The sequence below is a fragment of the Phalacrocorax carbo genome, chromosome 2 (assembly GCF_963921805.1).
Source record: "Phalacrocorax carbo chromosome 2, bPhaCar2.1, whole genome shotgun sequence".
NCBI lineage: Eukaryota > Metazoa > Chordata > Aves > Suliformes > Phalacrocoracidae > Phalacrocorax > Phalacrocorax carbo.
In genome coordinates this window covers 129,785-149,853 of record NC_087514.1, presented here as the reverse complement: position 1 = coordinate 149,853, position 20,069 = coordinate 129,785, and the positions used below count along the sequence as shown (strand labels likewise).

Below are 20,069 nucleotides of genomic sequence, written 5' to 3'. Positions count from 1 at the left end.
CTGTAGTAGCACTTCTCTGTCTCACAGGAAGGCTAATAGTGTTGAATACATTAAAAACTGACTGTCAGTATGATGCTGTGTAAGCACCACACTGTCGTCAGGAGTAGACATCTTGCACAGAGTTGCTGCTCATTGTTTGCACCTAATTAAAAAAAAAAAGCTCCACTGTTGTATTTGATCCAACAAAACAGAAGTCTGTTGGGCTTCTCCTGAAAATCAACATCACTGTGCTTGGAGAGCTGGTAGAGACTGATCCGTCATCCCTTCCCAATTAGATATGCAGGATTTTCTCTCCCTCATGCCTCCACTTCCCATGCCTATTTCCTTATATGATGGGGCAAGTTTACAAGGTGATGTCAGCTCTGATTCCTCCTAAGCCCAAGCATTAACATATCCAAGGAGTGCTGTAATAAAAGCTTTGTTTAAGATGGGGGTAGGAAGAAGTGGTGTGACGTTGCATGCGCAAACCTTTGAAACCAAAGCCATTACAAGGACGTTGCTCAGAATGTACACCACTTGCCTCAGAACTCAGTGTTCTTCCATGAACTTGTTGCTGTTGCCAGCAGATAAAGAAATCTGAAAAATGCTGGGGTGGGGGCAGGATTTGTTTAGATGATCACATGATTTGCTCCTGTAACATTACTGTACCTCCGACTATGCTTTTGGGTTAGCTAGAAGTTCATTGTGATTGCTTAGAGCACAGTAAAAGTTCTGCATTACACTGTAGAAGGATTAGTGAGTGTTGAGGATAGCGGTTATGTCCCCTATGGGCAAGAGAGAGATCCCTGCATTCCAAACCTTCAGTCTCTTCTCTTCTGTTTTGTTCATGGAAAATGAACTCGTGAAGGCAGAGTCTTTTAGAGGTAAGAACACATGACAAGGAGAAGCTACCTGCAGCTGTCTTGCTTTTCAGTTATCAGATCAAGTGTTACTGTTTCTAAGTCCTACAGACCAGGTCCTCAACTCCACTTTGCTCGTGATACCAAGGTGCAGCTTTTTATTCAGTTGGGAAGTGCCTGGCTGATTCCTTGGGTAGGGTTAAGGCCTTGCTTACTGTGGCATCGGCAGGAATAAGTCAGTCACCATAATGTGCTCCTTTTTGTAAGACAAGGATGGACTGTACCTGCTACTGCAGATGTCCCAGGATGATCTGGTCTTCTTAGGATCCTTCTTCTATAACTGCTAGAGTAGGCACAGTGACATGATGGCAGCCAGGGCTCAGGTCTTATTTCCAGAGGCCTCCAGGCAGTGCTACATGTGCTGTGTGAGAGGGAGGACTGTATTGCCCTGCATATGGTGCTGCAGCCTCACTAACCTGTATTTTCTTTAAGTGCATGCCACTGATTTTACTACTTTCTTTCTAATCTTCTATCTTCTGCTTCTTTCCAGTTATCTGGTCTGTGTGCTGTCACTCGTGACCCCATCAGTTTGCACCTTCTTGGGCTTTCCTTTTTCTCCCTGTGTCATCAGTACTCTGCCAGGACATGTGATGTGTGCCCCCCGCCCCCCACCCCACCCAGCACACACCCCTGTGCTCTGTTTGGACAAACACATTGGGACCCATGCTACATAAGTGTTCTGGGCACACACACCTGCTGACATTCATGCCATAGGAAGAGTGTGATTAAGAAGGTACAGGCACATACTGAGGGGGACAGGTGTCCAGCAAGGGCTATATGCATCTTGGCAGTTTTGCTACCATGCACATGCTATTTTACAGGTGCACTCACCTTGCTAGTTGCATGTGTTCCAGGGCCTGTGGCAAATAGACCTTTTGTAATGTGCTTGTCCATTTTGCTTCCACTTTCCTTGTGGTCAAACAAAGGTGCATGCTAACAGGTGGTCAGATAGATATATATATATGTGCAAATGTACACTAAGAGTCTATCAAATGTGTGCCCACACACTCGCTCATGCCCTGTCGTCCCTCAGTCTGCCTCACACATACACACTTTTAACTACCTCCTGGGCCTTTCCCATTAGTCTGCTGGGCGTTTCTAGTCCTCTCCTCCTAGCCTGTGAGGAGGGCATTCTCTAGGTGGTGAGGCTCTGAAGGCTAATGCTTCTGGGCACATCATCCCAGGTTGCCCTCTGGAGGTTCCTGCTTCTGCAACAGTTGGTGTTGGACAGGATCAGATATAGGAGCCTGTTTTAATCAAGGCTACCCCTATATCAGACCCATATTTCTCCTTGTCAGGGTATGTTCCTGTATCTGTTTCTTTCTTTCCCTGTGCTTGTCTGCTGCGATGTTCATCACCATCATCTCCTCTTCCTCCTCCTCCTCCTCCTTCTCCTCCTCCTCCTCCTCCTCCTCCTCCTCCTCCTCCTCCTCCTCCTCCTCCTCCTCCTCCTCCTCCTCCTCCTTCTCCTCCTCCTCCTTCTCTTCCTCCTCCTCCTCCTCCTCCTCCTCCTCCTCCTCCTCCTCCTCCTTCTCCTCCTCCTCCTCCTCCTCCTTCTCCTCCTCCTCCTCCTCCTCCTCCTCAGATCCTCAGCTCTTGAAGACAGTATTAAGCAGTACGAGCAGGATCTGGCCAGGAAGCTGTACCAGTCCCGACAGTGGGCACCTGCTCCCGGGGCCAGGCCAGCTCAGATGTCTAGTCCAATGCAGAGTCACGCCTCAAGAATCCCTGGGTCAGGAAGCCAATCCAGGTGTGCACAGCCCCCTCCCTGCCAGCTGCATGCTCAACAGTCCTGTCTGTATCCCTGCATCCTAACGCAGTGCTCCCAGCTGTGGCCTGCTAGGGGTAGGGAGGAAATTTTAGTGGTTGCTGGTGTTGATTTCCCTGAGGTCCCACAGACTACCGGCAGTTGTCTCAATAAGAATGAGGGGGGATGCTGGGTCTGTTTGTCTGGGAGAGGGAGAAGATGCTTCTGAGGGCTGAGCCCACTTTTTCTTAGCTATTTTATAATCTCCTGATGGCTGAAGAGGGTTAAGATGCAACACACTGAGAGCACAGAGAAGAGTAAAGCCCTAAGAACTAATCCTACTCATTTGAGCCCCTGCAGTTACTTTTCCAGCTTGGGTTGCTCTCCCATCATATATGGCAGATCTGGAAAGGCCTGCAGCTTCTCAGTGCGTTGATGCTTAGCTCTAGGCTCCGTCTGTTCAACACATATGAAGGCATGCGTGCTTCAGGATGACAGCAAACCAAGCTGTTCTTCTCTCCTGCTTTGAAAGTCTGTCTGCCTCAGGGAACCAAGGGTGCTTAATTTCACCTTTCTGCACTCAGTCTGTTGACTGTCTGTGGTCTGGCTGCTGGGCGCAGGAGGCAGTGTTATCTCTTATTGAGAATGCAATGTCTGATGTCTTTTTCTCTCTCCCTCATTTCTGAGGCAGGATGAAATCACTTGAACAGGATGCTCTTAAAGCCCAAATGGTTATTGCCAAGTCCAAGGAGGGGAAAAAACGCAGCACACTGGAGCAGCTCGCAGAGTCACCTTCACCTGTTCCCACCCCGTCACCAACCCCACTGGAAGGTACTGTATAGCTATCTCTGAGGAAAAAAGTTAATGCTTCTCTGGCTTAACTTGCTTGAAACCAGACTTGTTGAAAGCAATTTCCTCCTCCAGCCTAAATTGGAAGGTCCTTTGGGTCATATGACATCTCTCAGCATAGGGAATGGGCCTCATCTATAGAAAACGTGAGAGAGCATCTGAGGTATGGTTCCAGGGAACCAGGCAGAAATAAAACCAGCATCATGACTTTTCCAAAAACCAGGAAAGAGGCATTTGTTCTGAGAAGGCAGTGTCGTTCCTGAGCATAGTCTTTTATCACACTTAAATGCTGCTTATTGGAAGGGGCAGATTTGGGGAAGTGTTGCATGTAATGCAGCCATTCACTCAATAGTGCTTTTCTGTCATCTTTTGCAGATTGCAGTCCCAGAAACGTCACTTCACCGGGAAGGCTGGTATGATATGCTTCTGCTTGCTTTTGTTATCTTGCCTATAATCCTGGGATTTGTTGGTTCCCCAGTTTGGGTGTGGACTGTGCATCTGGACCATGGGATCCCTACTTAAATTCTTAAGCCAGGTCTGTCTGCATGATACAGAGAGCTGTGAACAGGACACAGTGGATGGAGATCTGCCATAGCCATTGACAGAGACATCCCCCCTTTTTTGCAACTACAGTGCAATATCTGTTTTCTGTTTCCCTGTTTTATTATTTCATCCTTTTCTTGGTTCTTCATCTCTGTGTTCAGAAAGCCTTTCACTTCAGAGACTTTGGCCCCCTTTTTCCTCAACATCATAAAACTGAGATCTTCAGCTGAAGTCAGCGTTTTCCTTTTTCTAAGCACCATATAAATGAAACAGGACATTGTTGCAGAGGACTGTCAAAATTAGTAAGACAGACAAATGGAATAGTGGGAGCAGCTGCCCGGAGAGGGGACGTGGTTTTGCCCAAGGTCACACAATACAGCCAACTCTGGATTGAAATCCCATCTGTGCTACAGCTATCAAGAATCTTGCCACGAATTTTCCTACAAAAATAGGTTTCCTACCTAAGTTGGTGTGCTTGTGCATTTTGCTGGAGCACATAATGTTTCTCTGCAACTTGGCACCCCTGTCCTGACACCAGAATAGCTAAAAAGACAATGTCCAAGAGATCCCTCATTTTCAGAGGCTGTATCCAGGCACTCTAGGTACTAACTGAGAATGGTGCTCTGCTTCTGCTTTTATCTCTGCATAGATTGCTCAGCTTGCTGCTGGTTTTCCATCCATTTCTCTCCCCTTACTCTCTCCTCTGTTTCTTCTCTTTTGCTGTCCCTTCTAGTCCATGTCTGAAAAGAAGTTTGACTACCGGGAATTTGCTGCTATTCCTTCCTCCAAACCTGTTTATGAAATCCAGGTATAAACTGCATGCTGAACCATCCATTAGATTGGTTAGGGTTTGATTTGATGGAAGTACTTGCACATGAAGTGATGACCTTCAGAGCAGAGGTTAAATGATTTGAGGAAGGCCTCTCAAGGGCCCTGTCTGTGTGGGAGGTGGTGACGATCGGTCATGCTGCGTAACTGAGCATTTACTGGAGACTTCAGTCAAGTGGAATTGTGAAAAAGTTGGTCTAGGTGGTTTTAAAATTAATGACAAAAGCTTTGCAAATATAAAGCAGCTACATCTTCACCTTAATTGATCCTGAAATTTTTAAAGTGAAAGATGAGAACTAAAAGGGAAGAAAAAACTATAGAAAAGATTGCCAACTAATTGCAAATTGGAGTAAATGTTCATTTCAAACTGGAATGTATCCAGTATCTTGCCCAAGAAGGAGCTGTAGTGACAATTTTCATATGTTATAACTCTGCTGTAGATAAACTGTGAAGTAATCACATGGTAAAAGAACACCAAGTTTCGCGGGTGAGTGCCATGGTGAGGAGGTTCTCCTTCCTAAAAGAACCTAATTTCATTTAAGCTGCTTTTTCATAGAATCACAGAACAGTTGAATGAGGCGCTGCTGGACTTGCTATTTACAAACTGAGAAAGCCTGCTTTGTAATATCTCGGTTAGTGAGAGCCTTGGCTGCAGCGACCACAATATTGTGGAGTTCGGGATCCTGCTGAGTGTGCTGAAGGTCACCTCTAAGACAAGGGTTCTGGATTTTAGAAGAGCAAACTTCAGCTCACTCAGTGCTCAGTTGGGAGGAATTCGATGGGAAGCTTCCATGGAAGACAAAGGAGCTAGTGAGTGCTGGGAATTCTTCAAGAACTCTATATTGGAAGCACAAAGCCAATTTATCCCCTACAAAGTAAAGGGAAGTAAGCAGAGCAAGAGGCCCCCATGGCTCAACCATGACCTGCTGGGTCTACTCAAATCCAAAGGGAAGCACACCAGAGATGGAGAAGTGGAGGATTATCCGTTGAGAGCTACAAGGGCATTGCCAGAGCGTGCAGAGATGCAGTTAGAAAAGCAAAAGCCCAACTCGAATTGAAACTGGCTGTAGACATGAAAAATAACAAGAAAGGGTTCTTCAGACATGTCAACCATAAGTAGAAAAAGAAGGAAAACATAGGCCCACTGTTAAACAGAAAAGGAGAGTCAATCACCAATGAAAAGGCAGAGGTCCTCAAAACCTTCTTCACCTCTGTCTTTACCTACACTGTTGTGTCCCAGGCTTTGGGAACAAAATTGCTGGTTGATCCAAACGCCGACCCACCATCAGCGAAGGAAGAGTTAGTATGTGAATTATTACAGGAGCTTGACCCCTACAAATCAATGGGCCCTGACGCCATCCACCCGAGGGTGTTGAGAGAGCTGGATGACATCATCGCAAGGCTGCTCTCCATAATCTTTGAGAAGTCATGGAGGACGGGGGATGTCCCAGAGGACTGGAGGAAGGCAAATGTTACCCCTATCTACAAGAAAGGCTCGAGGGAGGATCTGGGTAACTATAGGCCCATCAGCCTTACTTCAATCCCTGAGAAAGTTATGGAACAAATCCTCCTGGGGGCCATCACAAGTCAAATGAAGCACGTGATTGGGAAAAGCCAACGTGGCTTCACTAAAGGCAGATTGTGCTTGACAAACCTGGTGGCCTTCTACGACAAAGTGACCTACTTGGTTGATGTGGGGCGGGCGGTGGACATTGTCTACCTGGACGTCTCCAAGGCCTTTGATACAGTTCCCCACAGCCTCCTCCTGGAGAAATTAATGCGTTATGGCCTAGACAAGTGGTCTGTGCAGTGGGTGGCAAATTGTCTGAGAGGCCGCACCCAAAGGGTGGTGGTAAATAGCTCTTTTTCAAACTGGCAACCTGTCACAAGTGGGGTCCCCCACGGATCGATATTGGGCCCAATGTTATTCAACATCTTCATAAGTGATCTGGATAACGGGACCAAGTATAGCCTGATGAAGTTGGCGGATGACACCAAACTGAGTGGGGAAGTAGACGCTCCGGAAGGGAGAGCTGCTTTGCAGGGAGATCTGGATAGGCTGGAAGAGTGGGCCAGCAAGAACCTTATGAAGTTCAACAAGGACAAGTGTAAGGTCATGCACCTGGGAAAACATAATCCAGGAGTGCAGCACAGACTGGGATCCACCTGGCTGGAGAGCAGCTCTGTGGAAAGGGACCTGGGGGTCCTGGTGGGCAGGAAGCTCAACATGACTGAAGAGTGTGCTGCTGCGGCCAAGAAGGCCAATAGGATGCTGGGTTGCATCAAAAAGGGTATCGCCAGCAGAGAGAAAGAAGTCATTATCCCAATCTACTCAGTGCTTCTCAGGCCACACCTGGAGTCCTGTGTGCAGTTCTGGTCCCTGCTATACAGAAAAGATGTGGCCAGGCTGGAAGGGGTCCAGAGAAGGGCCACCAGGATGATCAAAGGACTGGGAAGCTGCCATACGAGGATAGGCTGGGAGAACTGGGTTTGTTCAGCCTTGAGAAAAGGAGGCTCAGAGGGGATCTCATCACCACGTACCAGTACTTAAGGGGTAGCTACAAAGGAGATGGAGACTCCCTTTTTACACGGAGTCCCATGGAGAGGACAAGGGGGATGGACACAAGTTGCTCTTGGGGAGATTCGGATTGGAGATGGGAGGGAAGTGTTTCCCAGTGAGGACAGTCACCACTGGAATAATCTCCCCAGGGAAGGGGTTGACTCGGCCACATTGGAGACTTTCAAGAATTGTCTGGACAGAGTGCTGGGCCATCTTGTCTAGACTGTGCTCTTCCTAGAAAGGTTGCACTAGATGATCCCTGAGGTCCTTTCCAACCTGTGATTCTGTGATTTCAGCAAAACAAATAGGGCTTGGGACATTTATGCCTGTCTCCAGAGTAATGCTTATTTTCAAGCCACCTCAAGTTCATGACTATGAGCAAAGTTGTTTTCTCATAGTGTTGTCACTCTGGTCTGATGAGCTACAGACAGCTCTGGTTGTTGGAATGGTCTTCCTTTTGTAAAGGCTTTAAAATTAGCAGGAACTGGTAGAGTTCCGTGATTATCACTTAGCCATTTCTCCAAAGCTGTCTCTGCCATCTGTTGGGATGTAACTGCTTCCCATTCCACATCAGTTCTCCATGCACACCTGAATATAAAGAAGGAAGTTGATTTTGCATAAGAAGCTAGGCCTGGGAACAGTACAGGTGCAGAATTAAGATCCAGGATTCTTGAGGAAAAGTATCTCATGTCTTTGCTCTCCTCCCATGTTTCTACTCGTTTTCTGTAGTCTTTATGCTTTCTGCCTTTCATATCACTTCCTGTCCTCTCCTCCGTACACACACAAAATAAAAGGAGGAGAGCTCTGGTGGGCAAACACACACCTCACCCTGCAATTCACCACAAAGGATTGACTTTAGCACACAGGATTAATGTTGTAATCATGTACATTCACTGAGGGTCATACCCTGCCTGCTGTATTTACCAGCACCTTTGAGGGTGAAAGGTTCTCTGTAGTGTGCTGGAGGTGAGAAATTACATGGCACTGGTGTTACAGAGGTGGATGCTCATGTTTTCTGTTCTTTTTCAGTCACCTGATGCAGCTGATGACCTCCGATACATAGATGACAGAAATAACACAGGTAAGCTCATGGCCAAAGGAGTGGTCTTTGTACTATTTACTTCCCACCTTGGTTCTAAAGGGTTCCCCTTTGCCTGCATGTGGAATCCACCCTGAGGACTTCAACTTCTTGCTGCTTGAAACAATGTCCTATTTTGTCCGTTCTAGAATGAAACCTCCAAACTTGCCACGATCAGTTTTGGGTAGGATATTTGCATTGTGCTTTAGTGATGGCTAACTTGGTGAGAATGGTGTGTAACAAGCATGCCTCATTTTCTTCTGGATTTGTGTTCTGGAGTAAAGAGTGGTAGCAGAACATGGGTGGGAAGTTTTGGCCTCTATCACCTGCTCTAAGTAGATAATGTCCATTTTCTGGGGTCTGCTCTGTGGCCCTTTTGCTAGAGCAAAGAATCTTGCTGCCTGCAGCAGGCAGCTGCAGATAAATTCATCCTGGTTTAAGACTTGAGAGCATTTGGGTGCTTGAGTAACCAGGTGACTCTCCAAGTCTAGGCTTGTGGATCTGTGTGCACGGTCACCTAAATAAACAGTAATTAAAGCTTTAACTGCTGTATCTCTTCAGGCCGTCCTAGCTGTGGTATGTCTTTCCATCCCCAGCTATAATAGGCAGGGGTCAGATTATCTCCCACTTCATTCTAGGTGGCTGTAGTAGTAGAGTGGAGCTCAGCAGGGCCTGCCTGCTCCTTCGTAGTACTTCTGTTTCCTTCAACAGTTGATGCTGGTTTTCTTCTACCTGTTTTGCAGCTATTTCCCCACCCCACACCCCTTTATTTTACACAAGGAACAGTTTCTCTCTTAAGTTTATCTTTGCAAATCCCTCTGAGTAAAGGCTGCAGACATCTGATCCATGTATGGGCCATTTCCAGAAGGAGGTTCTGCTGCAGAGATACTCAAGAAAAACTTACTTTCCTGAGAACAACATCTGTTCTTCATCTCTTGCAGTAAACCTCTCAACCTCTCTTGAGGTAGTCAGTGTACATAACTAGGAGGTCACTGAAGGGTAAGGAAATGACCAGCAATTGCTTAGGGGCTTCAGACCTCACTGTGGCCTGTCATTGGGCTGTTGGGTTCTCAGAATAAAACCCATAAAGAGGAGAGTGTGGTGTTCTATCAAGAGTTTTTAACCTAGTCCTTAGTCCTTAAGTAATCCTTAAGTCACCACTGTATGAGGCTGTGATGTGTGTGAGGCACCAAAAAAAGACAGGTTTTCCAAAACCAGTTTGGAAGTATATTGGAAGTATAGCAGATGAAGATGCAACTAAGCTCTTTTGATACGGGACAAAGCTCTCGAGTTTTTCTTAGATTTCCTCCATCTCATTCTTCCAGGTGGTGTAGCATTCCAGCCAACATACAGATTTTTATTTTTACTTTAACATAGATTTTTGCAAGTTATAACATCTCTATGAGGAATTTTTTAAAAATCCTCATTTTCTGCATCAGTTCCAGCCTCTTGCTAGGTCTGCTTTTGTCTCTTTTCAGAAATCCTTCTCTCAGAACATGTGGATAAAATATTTGGAATAAAATATTTCTCTGGGAAAATACTTGAGAATTGGACTGATTTCTACTTGCATTTTTCTTTATCATAAAAGGAAGGAAATCCAGTTACCAAAGATCAAACCAAACTAGTTCAAAACAACACTATGTGTGTGCGTTCTCCTCCTGCCCCCCCAGCTTCATTTTCAACTTCCAGCTTTTCAGGCACTTCTTCACTTTTGTGAAGGACTTTCACTTCTGTGTGTATTTAATACAGCTTTAAAGAGATCTAGCTGCTACATTTAGTGACACCTTTTTCCTGTATACCTCAACACACATTGGGATTTTAATCAGAATTATCTTTGATCATGGAATTACAGCTTTTTTGATCATACAGTAAACTTACAAGCACTTCCTAAACTTCATGCTAGAAAAGCATTATAACAGAAACTCCAAGGATATCTTACTGCTGACTGCACGAAAGCATTAGCATATCTCTCTTCTGAGCGTCTTTCATTTTACAGGATATTACGACATACTACTTCACTGAAAGGGTTGTCAGGGATTGGAGCAGGCTGCCCAGGGAAGTGGTTGAGTCACCATCCCTTGAAGGTATTTGAAAGATATTTGGATGTGGTGCTTAGGGACATGGTTTAGTGGTGAACTGGCAGTGTCAGGTTTATGGTTGGACTTGATCTTAAAGGTCTTTTCCAATCTATTCGATTCTGAGTAAAGCACACCATTTTCTTCTTGTCCATTGCAATGGGCTCTAAGAAATAGTTCTTTCCATTCTCGGGTCTGACTTCATAGTCATCATCTTTTAAATGTGTTTAAAAACATTTATTCCAAGGTTTTCAAGAAGCCATGAAGTTATTGAACTATGTAATAGCATTTTTAGGGTAGAACCATGCTATGTGCATGCTTTATGCCATAACTTTTCCAGATCACTTAAAGCCAGAGTCTTTTGCTTTCCAATCTTTTAACCATCAGGTTTCAGAAATACACCCTTGATAACTTTCTATTGCACTTACTACTGGATACCTGCTTACGATATGTAAGAAACTAAGAAACTACTTTTGTCCCTGTGGTCTTTGTCCACTTGAGATGTCTAATGTCTACAGCAACTTGTCCAGGAAAGGTATCTTTTTATCCTACACTGGACTAATCACTACTGTATTATTAGTTTTGTCTAGGACTCAGCAGCTTATATGCACATAGGAATGAAGGATGATGTCTCCACCTTCTTCTCCTGTTAATGTATCCCCATCCAGGCTTTTTAGCCACATCTCTACTCCAAAGACTTGCATCCACCCTTTTGTTCTCCAGATTTCCATTTTGCAGGTTCTTTTCCACCAAAATGCTAAAATTTCACAAAACTAGAACTTCTAGATTCATACTAGTTGCAATCCCTGTGCTGTCTACCAGTATTTTCTGATTTCTCTCATAGGACAGGAAGCATGTAAGGGAGGCTTGTACTGGTTGAGAATATACAGGTATCCTGTTTGGCTGGAAGTGAGTTCTTAGGGAAAGAAACAGAGAAAATGAGCTTGCATAGATGCATGTTCTCGGATTTCAGTAATCACCTATTAAGTAGGATGTCTTGAGCTGGGTATTGTGTATAGATCATCAACAGAATGATACTCTATGAAATTGCCTAGGTTTTTTTTTTAATCTTTCATGATGCTTTGTGGCATTGAGTTCCATAATTAGGCATTTTGTTTACTTTAATTCTGTTTCTTGATAATTTCCTTGGGTCTTCTGGGATGTAGTGAATAACTATATCATATTCATTCTTTCTGTACCATTCATGTATGTCAGTATCATATCAGTTATCTTTCTTTGAGGCTGAAGAATCCTAGTTGTTCTTTGTGGGAATCATTCCCACACCCTTCTGGGCCGTTTTTTTATTTCCTCTGTGCCATTTTCAAGGTAGAGAGGGAGAACAAGGCTGCATGCAGTATTGCAAATGTAGGTATATGATGAGTTTATACGGTGGCAAAGGGTGATCTGTATGTTCTCCCATCTTTTCTGATACCTAATCCTCAAAAGTGAAATGGTATTGCTGAGAAGTGTGCTAGTGTTCCCAGAAAGCTCCCGCTAATGACTACGGTATCATAATCTCATTTTAAGGATGTTCCAGTTTATATGCGATCAGGATTATATTACTTTTATTGAGCTCAAGTGTCATCCAATAGTGCAAAAATAAACTTACTAAGTCAGCACAAGGTTCTGACTAGTCCAATATTGTGTCTGATGCAAGCCACTGGGAATGCCAAGAAAAGAGCATAAAAGACAAAAAGCATAAAGTGATTCCTTCCGGAATACTACTCCAGGCTACAACAATCTGTGTTCTAGCACTTTCTAAGTTAGAGGCCTTTAATTTTAGAGGAGTTTGTTTCTTGAATCTATTCACATTTGCAGTAAATTTCACCTTCCACATCATTGCCCAGTCAACTCTCTAAAATCCTAGTACCCTATTTTGTAGTTGAGTTTCATTTGACTACCCTGATAGTTACCAAGTACTGGCCAAAATCAGATAGCAGCTCTATCTTGTGATAGCCGGTAATATCTTCCTGCACTTTTTCTGTGTTTTAACTACTTACTTACCCACTAAAGGATATCCCTTCTTACCATGTCCCTACTTATCCCATGGCAGCTTGTTTTTGTTAAGAGCTTTGGCTGAGGAACAATCAAGACGTTTGTTTTAAAAGTTCAGTATGCTGTGTTGAGACCAATTAACTTGCATGTTTGATGGCTCCTTTGGCAAATTTTAGTCTAAGAGGGTCTAAAAGGAATTACTCCCCTCTAAGCCTCATTGATTTCCTCCCCTAACCACCCACCGGGATTTTTATCTGCATGTGTCTATGCCTTTCTTTTATACCTGTTCGCCTTGTTTGGAAGTCAGTCATCTGCTTACCAATTCCAGTATGCTTTCAAGATGTCAGATTTGTTGCCTACATTCATTTGGTTCTTAGGCCTTTTCAAACAACAGGTTAACGCTATGGTTAAGAGTTCAGGAAGGATTCTGAATTATAGCAACTGCTCATACATGGGTACTGTAACAAGGGGGATATGGCATCTTGGAGTCTGGCTCTAGAGCAGAGGGCAGGCCACTGGGTACAGCTCAGCAGACTGTGCACCTTTGATCTGATACATCTTCATAGATTTCTGTAGTTTAGGTTCTCTGCTACATTCAGACTTTAGAGAGGCTTCCCAGGAGCCAGTTTGCACTTGAAGGCAAAAATCTGTGGTTTTGTGGAACTTTTTCCTTTTACACAAGTATGTCCCAATAGTTGCTCAAGCCAAATTATCGCAAAGGGCAGATGTTCCAGGTGTATATCAAAGCATATCAGATAAGATGACACCAAGCTGGGTGGAAGTGTCGATCTGCTGGAGGGCAGGAAGGCCCTACAAAGGGACCTGGACAGGCTGGATCGTTGGGTCGGAGCCAACGGTATGAGATTCAATAAGGCCAAGTGCCGGGTCCTGCACTTTGGTCACAACAGCCCCATGCAACGCTACAGGCTGGGGGAGGAGTGGCTGGAGAGCTGCCTGGAGGAAAAGGACCCGGGGGTGTTTGTTAACAGCCGGCTGAACATGAACCAGCAGTGTGCTCAGGCGGCCAAGGCCAATGGCATCCTGGCTTGTATCAGGAACAGAGCGGCCAGCAGCAGCAGGGAGGTGATCGTGCCCCTGTGCTCAGCACTGGTGAGGCTGCACCTCGAGTACTGTGTGCAGGTTTGGGCCCCTCAGGACAAGGAGGACCTTGAGGGGCTGGAGCGTGTCCAGAGAAGGGCAGCGGAGCTGGGGCAGGGTCTGGAGCACAAGTGTGCTGGGGGGCGGCTGAGGGGGCTGGGGGGGTTTAGCCTGGAGAAGGGGAGGTTGAGGGGAGACCTTATCGCTCTCTACAACTATCTGAAATGAGGTTGTAGTGAGGCAGGGGTTGGACTCTTCTCCCTAGTAACAAGCGATAAGCCGAGAGGAAATGGCCTCAAGCTGCACCAGGGGAAGTTTAGGCTGGATATTAGGAAAAATTTCTTCACTGAAAGGGTTGTCAGGCATTGGAACAGGCTGCCCAGAGAAGTGGTTGAGTCTCCATCCCTGGAGGTATTTAAGAGAAGGGTAGATATGGTGCTTGAGGATACGGTTTAGGGGTGGACTCAGCAGTGATAGGTTAGCGGTTGGACTCAATGATCTTAAGGGTGCTTTCCAACCTTAACAATTCTGATTCTATGATAAGCTCTACCAGCTCCTTTCAGGAGGGTAAGGAGCCACTGTAACAGCAGTGTACTTTAGATGCAGAACACATCCTAAAAGGCCTGAGACCAATCTAACTGAGAGTCTGCCCTGCTAGAGTATCTTTCCTGGTGAGTTTCTTTGGTGAGGGACCCAGGTCACAGTCTAAATTTATAGAAAGGACTTAGTAGTGTAACTTCAACATTAAGCAAGGCTAAAATGCTCATCTCTCTAACTGGCAACAGCATACCATACTGACGATCACACTGGTCTTTAGGGCATGCTACTCTATTGAAACTAGTGAAAAGCTTGGAGCACTAGCATACACCTGAGTCCTTTCAGTATACTTGATTTTTCCTAAGGCTTTGTGCTTCCAATAGTGTTCAGTGAATCATGGGTGTTAAGGGCAGGTACCTTCTCACACATGTGACTTCCTTCCCAGAATCTGCAGTAGTCAGTACATGAGCTACAGATCACCTAAAAGTTCTGAGCACAGGATTACTGTAAATCACAAAGACTTCAGTGCTATCTCAAATTCAGCACCTGGGTATACCCTTATGTCTATGTTAACTGTATCAGCTGTATACTTAACCTAGCACTTTGTCTTAAAACCTTAACTTTTCCTGTCTACACAGTTCCCCAGGAGCAGGATGGGCAGCCAGAGGAAGAGGAAATGTTAGTAACACATGATTCAACACCTACTTCATCAGCACTTGAAGAAATGGCCCTGTACAGCAGCAAACGCAAACTCCGACACAGCCGGCGCAGTTTGGAGGCTGCTGTCCCCACGTAGAAGATCTGATGCACCTGGGCAATGGAATAGCCCAGCACAGGGCTTTTGAGCTTCCTGTGCTCCAGGGACAGCACTGGACTGCCCACACTGCTGCCGCCTGGACTCTGGATGGGAACTGAGCACCCCATGCAGCATTGTGGTCAACTAACTTCCTTTAAGGCTGTGAACCGCCCTCTTTTCTCACCCAATAATGCACTGGGGCATGTCCTAAACAAAATGGGACAACACTAGACTTCTTGATGGCAAATTGAGAGGAGGTGTGGGTAGGGCAGTGGGCAGCTGCAGCTTGTTAGCCTGTAAATATTGTGTGTGGGGGAAGGGTAGGACAGAGAGAACATATGAGCGTGAGAGTGTGTTGGGCTCCAGCTGTTATTTCCTCAACTTGGATTTTGTAGTGGTTAATATGGGAGCTTCTACTCTGGTATGAATTAGAAGGAAGGTCCAGCCTGCCTTTGCTCCTATTTAATTTCCAGTCTTTTGCCAAAAAGCAGCTCCTTCCACCTCCCACACCATGTCACCTCACTTTCTTTTGGGAGTATGTGGAAATGAGTAGCTTGGAGGCAAAAAAAGAAAAAAAAAAAAAAAAAAAAAAGGAATTCCAGTTCCAGTGAAGTGCCTCCCTCTGACACTGACACCTATGTGCTCAAGCAAAGGTGACTGAAAAAGCAGGAGCCTGTGCCAGCTCTGTGCCACTTGCCTCTGTGAGCACAGCAATCTATCCTGTGTAGGAAACTGCTCCTCCCAGTATTTTGTGCTATTCTGAGAGACAGGTACCTACCTAGATGTACACATAACTCTGTGTATCTCGTGCATGCAGTGTGAACCACTCGACAAGCACACTGTACTGAGCGTCAGAGGAGGCCAGGTATCTGTCTCCTGCAGCACCATGACTGAATTGGTGAACTGGGGCAGAAATGAGAAAGGAGCCAAACAGCTGTAGCAAGAGTTATAGCAGTGTGCATGTGTGACAGCAATAGAGAGCAGAATAGTTGGGGATTAGGATATGGTGGCAGAGATAGGAGGTGTAAGCAGCAGATGACATAGTGGGTTAGGATTCAGGAAGTGGGGAAGGGTAGGAAGTGGCATCGCTGGGGTCAGGTTAGGAGTAATGGAGTCTTACAGGTAGGAGGATACTAGTGGGTGAGTCCACTATGTTGCCCACTAGCTGTGAAATGAAATGTGATGTTACGGGGGTGCCCAGCATAGGGCTTTCAAGGAGCACCTGCCAGGCAGGGAGCACAATGAAGTAGGATGGGTCTGGCCTATGCTTTGCAATAACTACACAATTCTACTCTTTGCCAACTTGTTGGTTTCAGGCCCCTTTCCATGTAGAACAGGGAAAATACATGCTTGCCCATGCAAGAGGAAAAAAATGAAAATTAAAAGAGCAGGGGTGTGATTCCTGGTTTCCATGAGTGAAACAAGGGCTGTGAACAGACTCTATATCAAATGAGCTTTGCAGATGTGGATGGAGGAGGCAGGTGCTGCTTATAGCTCTGAAATCAGTCTCTGCTGCCCACTACTGAAGTAAAACATCCTCTTTTTTTTGGTTTTTTTTTTTAGGTTTGTTTTTTTTTGTTTTTAATGCCTCTAATAGGGAGAAAGGCATCTGAGTGTGGCAGTAATCTGATCTGTCTATCCTGCTACATTGGTGCTCTCTTGCTGAACCCCTTCAGCAGTAAGACCAGAGTTGGACCTTAAGCCTTTCAGTGACTTGAAGTGGCTTGGGAGCGACAGGCACTTCAGCTTGTATATTTGCTGAATGAAAGAACTGGATGCAGTTTCTTTTAGTTGAGAATCTCCCTTCATGCCAAAATCCAGTGGATCATTTTAACTGACCTCATATGGTTAAATTTTACAGAGCTTTGAAGGGGGAACTCTGAAAATATCAAACTGCAGCTATGGCTGCTTCCATCATCAGCAATTTGAGCTTTTCCTTTTTAAATCTAATTTTAGCATTTGCTTTTTAACAACAGCAATTTTGAAAACAATCCTGGATTGGTTTTGGTGACTAACTTGTGATTCTGTTTTTTCTTTCCCTTTGCGGTACCTGGTGCCAGGCTCTGGGTTCTCTCCCATTCTCTCCCGAGAGACTCTGAGGGAAAATTAGCGCATCAAGACTGTAACTAGTGAAATTTGTACAACCAAAGAAATCTATTTTGTGGTTCAAGGATAATAAAGTTTACTTTACATTTTAGAACCTTTAGTTAATGTGGTTTGCGCTGTGTGAAGTCTGCGATTTCCATACCAACACTTCGGTTCTTATTATTAGGCACCCTATAATCTAGCAAATGTACTAGTGATTTTGCTGCCTTTGAGTGCAGAAGTTAAAGATCACCTAAATCAATGCCAACTGCAGGAATATCAAGATAAGCATGTGCTGCTCATGTAAGTCTAGTAGAAAACTAGCATCTATGCTGAAAGGGGAGGAAGAGAACCTAACCCAGTAACTATTAGCTTCATCTTTATATAGTTTGAAAGGGACTCCTTCATTTTGGAAGTAGCAGATTCACTCTTGGTGGGGAGGGATGGGAGTAGAGCTTTCTGGTCCAGAGAAGCTGCAGTAGTGGGGAAAGGAAATGGGGACAAACAGGTGCGATGATACATTCCCATGACTGTGGGAATGACAAACTCCTAATAAACCCTGAACTTGTGCAGGACTTGCTGCTCTAGCTGGATCCCTGTAAGTCAATGGGGCCTGATGGGATTCATCCAAGGGTACTTAAAGAGCTGGCTGCTGACATAGCGAGACCTCTCTCAATGATTTTTCAATGTTCTTGGGAATCTGAAGAGGTCCCTGTTGACTGGAAGCTGGCAAACGTTGTCCCAGTCTTCAAGAAGGGCAACAGGGATGACCCCACTAACTACAGACCCATCAGTCTCACTTCTGTGTCGGATAAAATTATGGAGAGGATTATTCTGGGAGTCATTGAAAAACACCTGAAAGGCAATGCAGTCACTGGTCCTAGCTAGCCCGGGTTCACGAGGGGAAAGTCCTGCCTAACAAATTTTATTTCCTTCTATGACAAGGTCACCCACCTAGCTGACCACAGAAAGCCAGTTGTGATCTTGGATTGCAGTAAAGCTGTCAGTACTGTCTCCACAGTATCCTCCTGCACAAGCTGTCCAGCATACAGCTGGATAAACGTGTAATGCAGTGGGTGAGCAATTGGCTGCTGGGTCGGACTCAAAGGGTTATAGTGAATGGGGCTGGCAGCCAGTCACTAGTGGGGTTCCGCAGGGATCCATCTTGGGGCCAGTACTTTTTAATCTCTTTGTTAATGACTTGGATGCAGGACTTGAAAGAATACCAATTAAGTTTGCCATTGACACAAAACTGGGAGGTGCTGTTGACGCTCTCGAGGGCAGAGAGGCCCTGCAGAGGGATCTGGACAGACTGGAGAGCTGGGCAATCACTGTCTGTATGAAGTTTAACAAGAGCAACTGCTGGGTTTTGCCCCTGGGGCACGGCAGCCATGGCGGTACAGACAGCCTGGGGAACAAGAGGCTGGGGAGCAGCTCTGCAGAGGGACCTGGGGGTTTTTGTCGATGGCAAGTTGAACATGAGCCAGCAGTGTACCCTGGCAGCCAAGAGGGCCAACTGTGCCCTGGGGGACATCGAGCCCTGCATCGCAGCCGGGCGAGGGAGAGGATTGTCCTGCTCTGCCCCGCGCTGGGGCGGCCTTACCTCGAGTGCTGTGGGCAGTGTTGGGCGCCACAGGACATTAAGGATATAAGCCTACTGGAGAGGGTCCAGAGGAGGCCACGGAGTTGGGGAAGGGTTTAGAGGAGAAACCATATAAGGAGCAGGCGAAGTCACTTTGTTCAACCTAGAGCACAGGAGGCCGAGGGCAGCCCTCATGGCGCTCTGCAGCTCCCTCCCAAGGGGAGGAGGAGGGGCAGGGCTGGTCTCTTCTCTCTGGTGCCCAACGCCAGGCCCCGAGGGAATGGCAGGGAGATGTGCCAGGGGAGGGTTAGGCTGGGCATTAGGAGAAGGTTCTTCCCCCAGAGGGTGGTGGAGCCCTGGAACAGGCTCCCCAGGGAGGCATCACGGCACCAGCCTGGCGATATTCCAGAAGCACTTGGACAACGCCCTCAAAAGACGTGGTGTGAATTTGGGGCTGTCCTGTGCAGGGACAGGAGTTGGACTTGATACTTGTGGGTCCCCTCCAACTCAGGAGATTCTATGTAGGATACAGTTATAACATTCATCACTGGCACCTATTTTAAAAACAATGTCCTGCTTAATGGCATACAAGGGAGATGGAGGTAAATTCAGGAATGGGGTGGGGAAAAGCTTAATGTGCTGTTTAGTGTTACAACCTTTAAGACAAGTACCAGCGCTAACTGCAGAGAGACTCTAATTCCATCCATTCAAGGGGCTGATTAGGCACAAAATATTACCTATGTGCTGTGATGACTGCATGCTTTGTGCCTGGGCCTCTGTCAGTAAAGGCTGCCTGATGTGAGGCTGCTCTCTGTGGCAGTGAGGACCAGTCCCTTCTGCCACTGCTGAGCTCTACGGGGCCTGCTGCTCCAGCCCATGGCTTCATGGGTGTGGGTGAGTTCATGGAGCACCAACCCTAAGGCTTTGGCTCCATTTGACCAACCGCCAGGGGTGTGTGGAAGAGTGCACGTGTGTCTGTGTGTGTCTATGAAGGAACACCTGGACACATAAGTCAGTAGGTGGCTTTTACAGAAGTAGCCTGGATGCAATGCATAGACTGAGACCTGCTCATCAGCTGATTATTATGAAACACAGTGATATTGATCTTAAGGGTCTTTTCCAACCTTAACAATTCTATGATTCTATGATCAGCAAGATCTTAAGCCTCTTGGCTTTCTTGGCTCTGCTTTAAAAAAAACAAAGCAAAACCCAAACAAATGCTATTTTGTTTACATGGTTAAAGTTTTTAAAAATACAATTTAACTGGTAAAAAAAACTAACACATTTCATGTAGCCCAAACAAGTTTTCCTTTGGATCAATGGATGGCTACCAAGATGTGGTAGCACAGACAAAGAAAAGCAGCCTCAGTGGGAAGAGGGCAGAATTCCTTTTTCTA

At 45.8% G+C, this 20,069-nt stretch overlaps 1 protein-coding gene across 23 annotated transcripts in view; it reads left to right on the top strand.

The window, feature by feature from the left end:
- SCRIB (scribble planar cell polarity protein) overlaps positions 1 to 17,205 on the top strand; it is a 122,665-nt gene extending 105,460 nt beyond the window's left edge. For 22 of the 23 annotated variants that reach the window (XM_064441860.1, XM_064441854.1, XM_064441866.1 and 19 more), the window contains 4 exons: positions 3,338 to 3,477; positions 3,871 to 3,908; positions 8,456 to 8,507; positions 14,848 to 17,205. In XM_064441860.1, the coding sequence (XP_064297930.1) occupies positions 3,338 to 3,477; positions 3,871 to 3,908; positions 8,456 to 8,507; positions 14,848 to 15,005 (388 nt within the window). In that variant the 3' untranslated portion in view covers positions 15,006 to 17,205. Of the gene's footprint in view, positions 1 to 3,337; positions 3,478 to 3,870; positions 3,909 to 4,771; positions 4,847 to 8,455; positions 8,508 to 14,847 lie in introns of all 23 variants that reach the window. The other variant, XM_064441873.1, reaches the window with a different exon arrangement.
- The last annotated feature ends 2,864 nt before the right edge of the window (positions 17,206 to 20,069 follow it).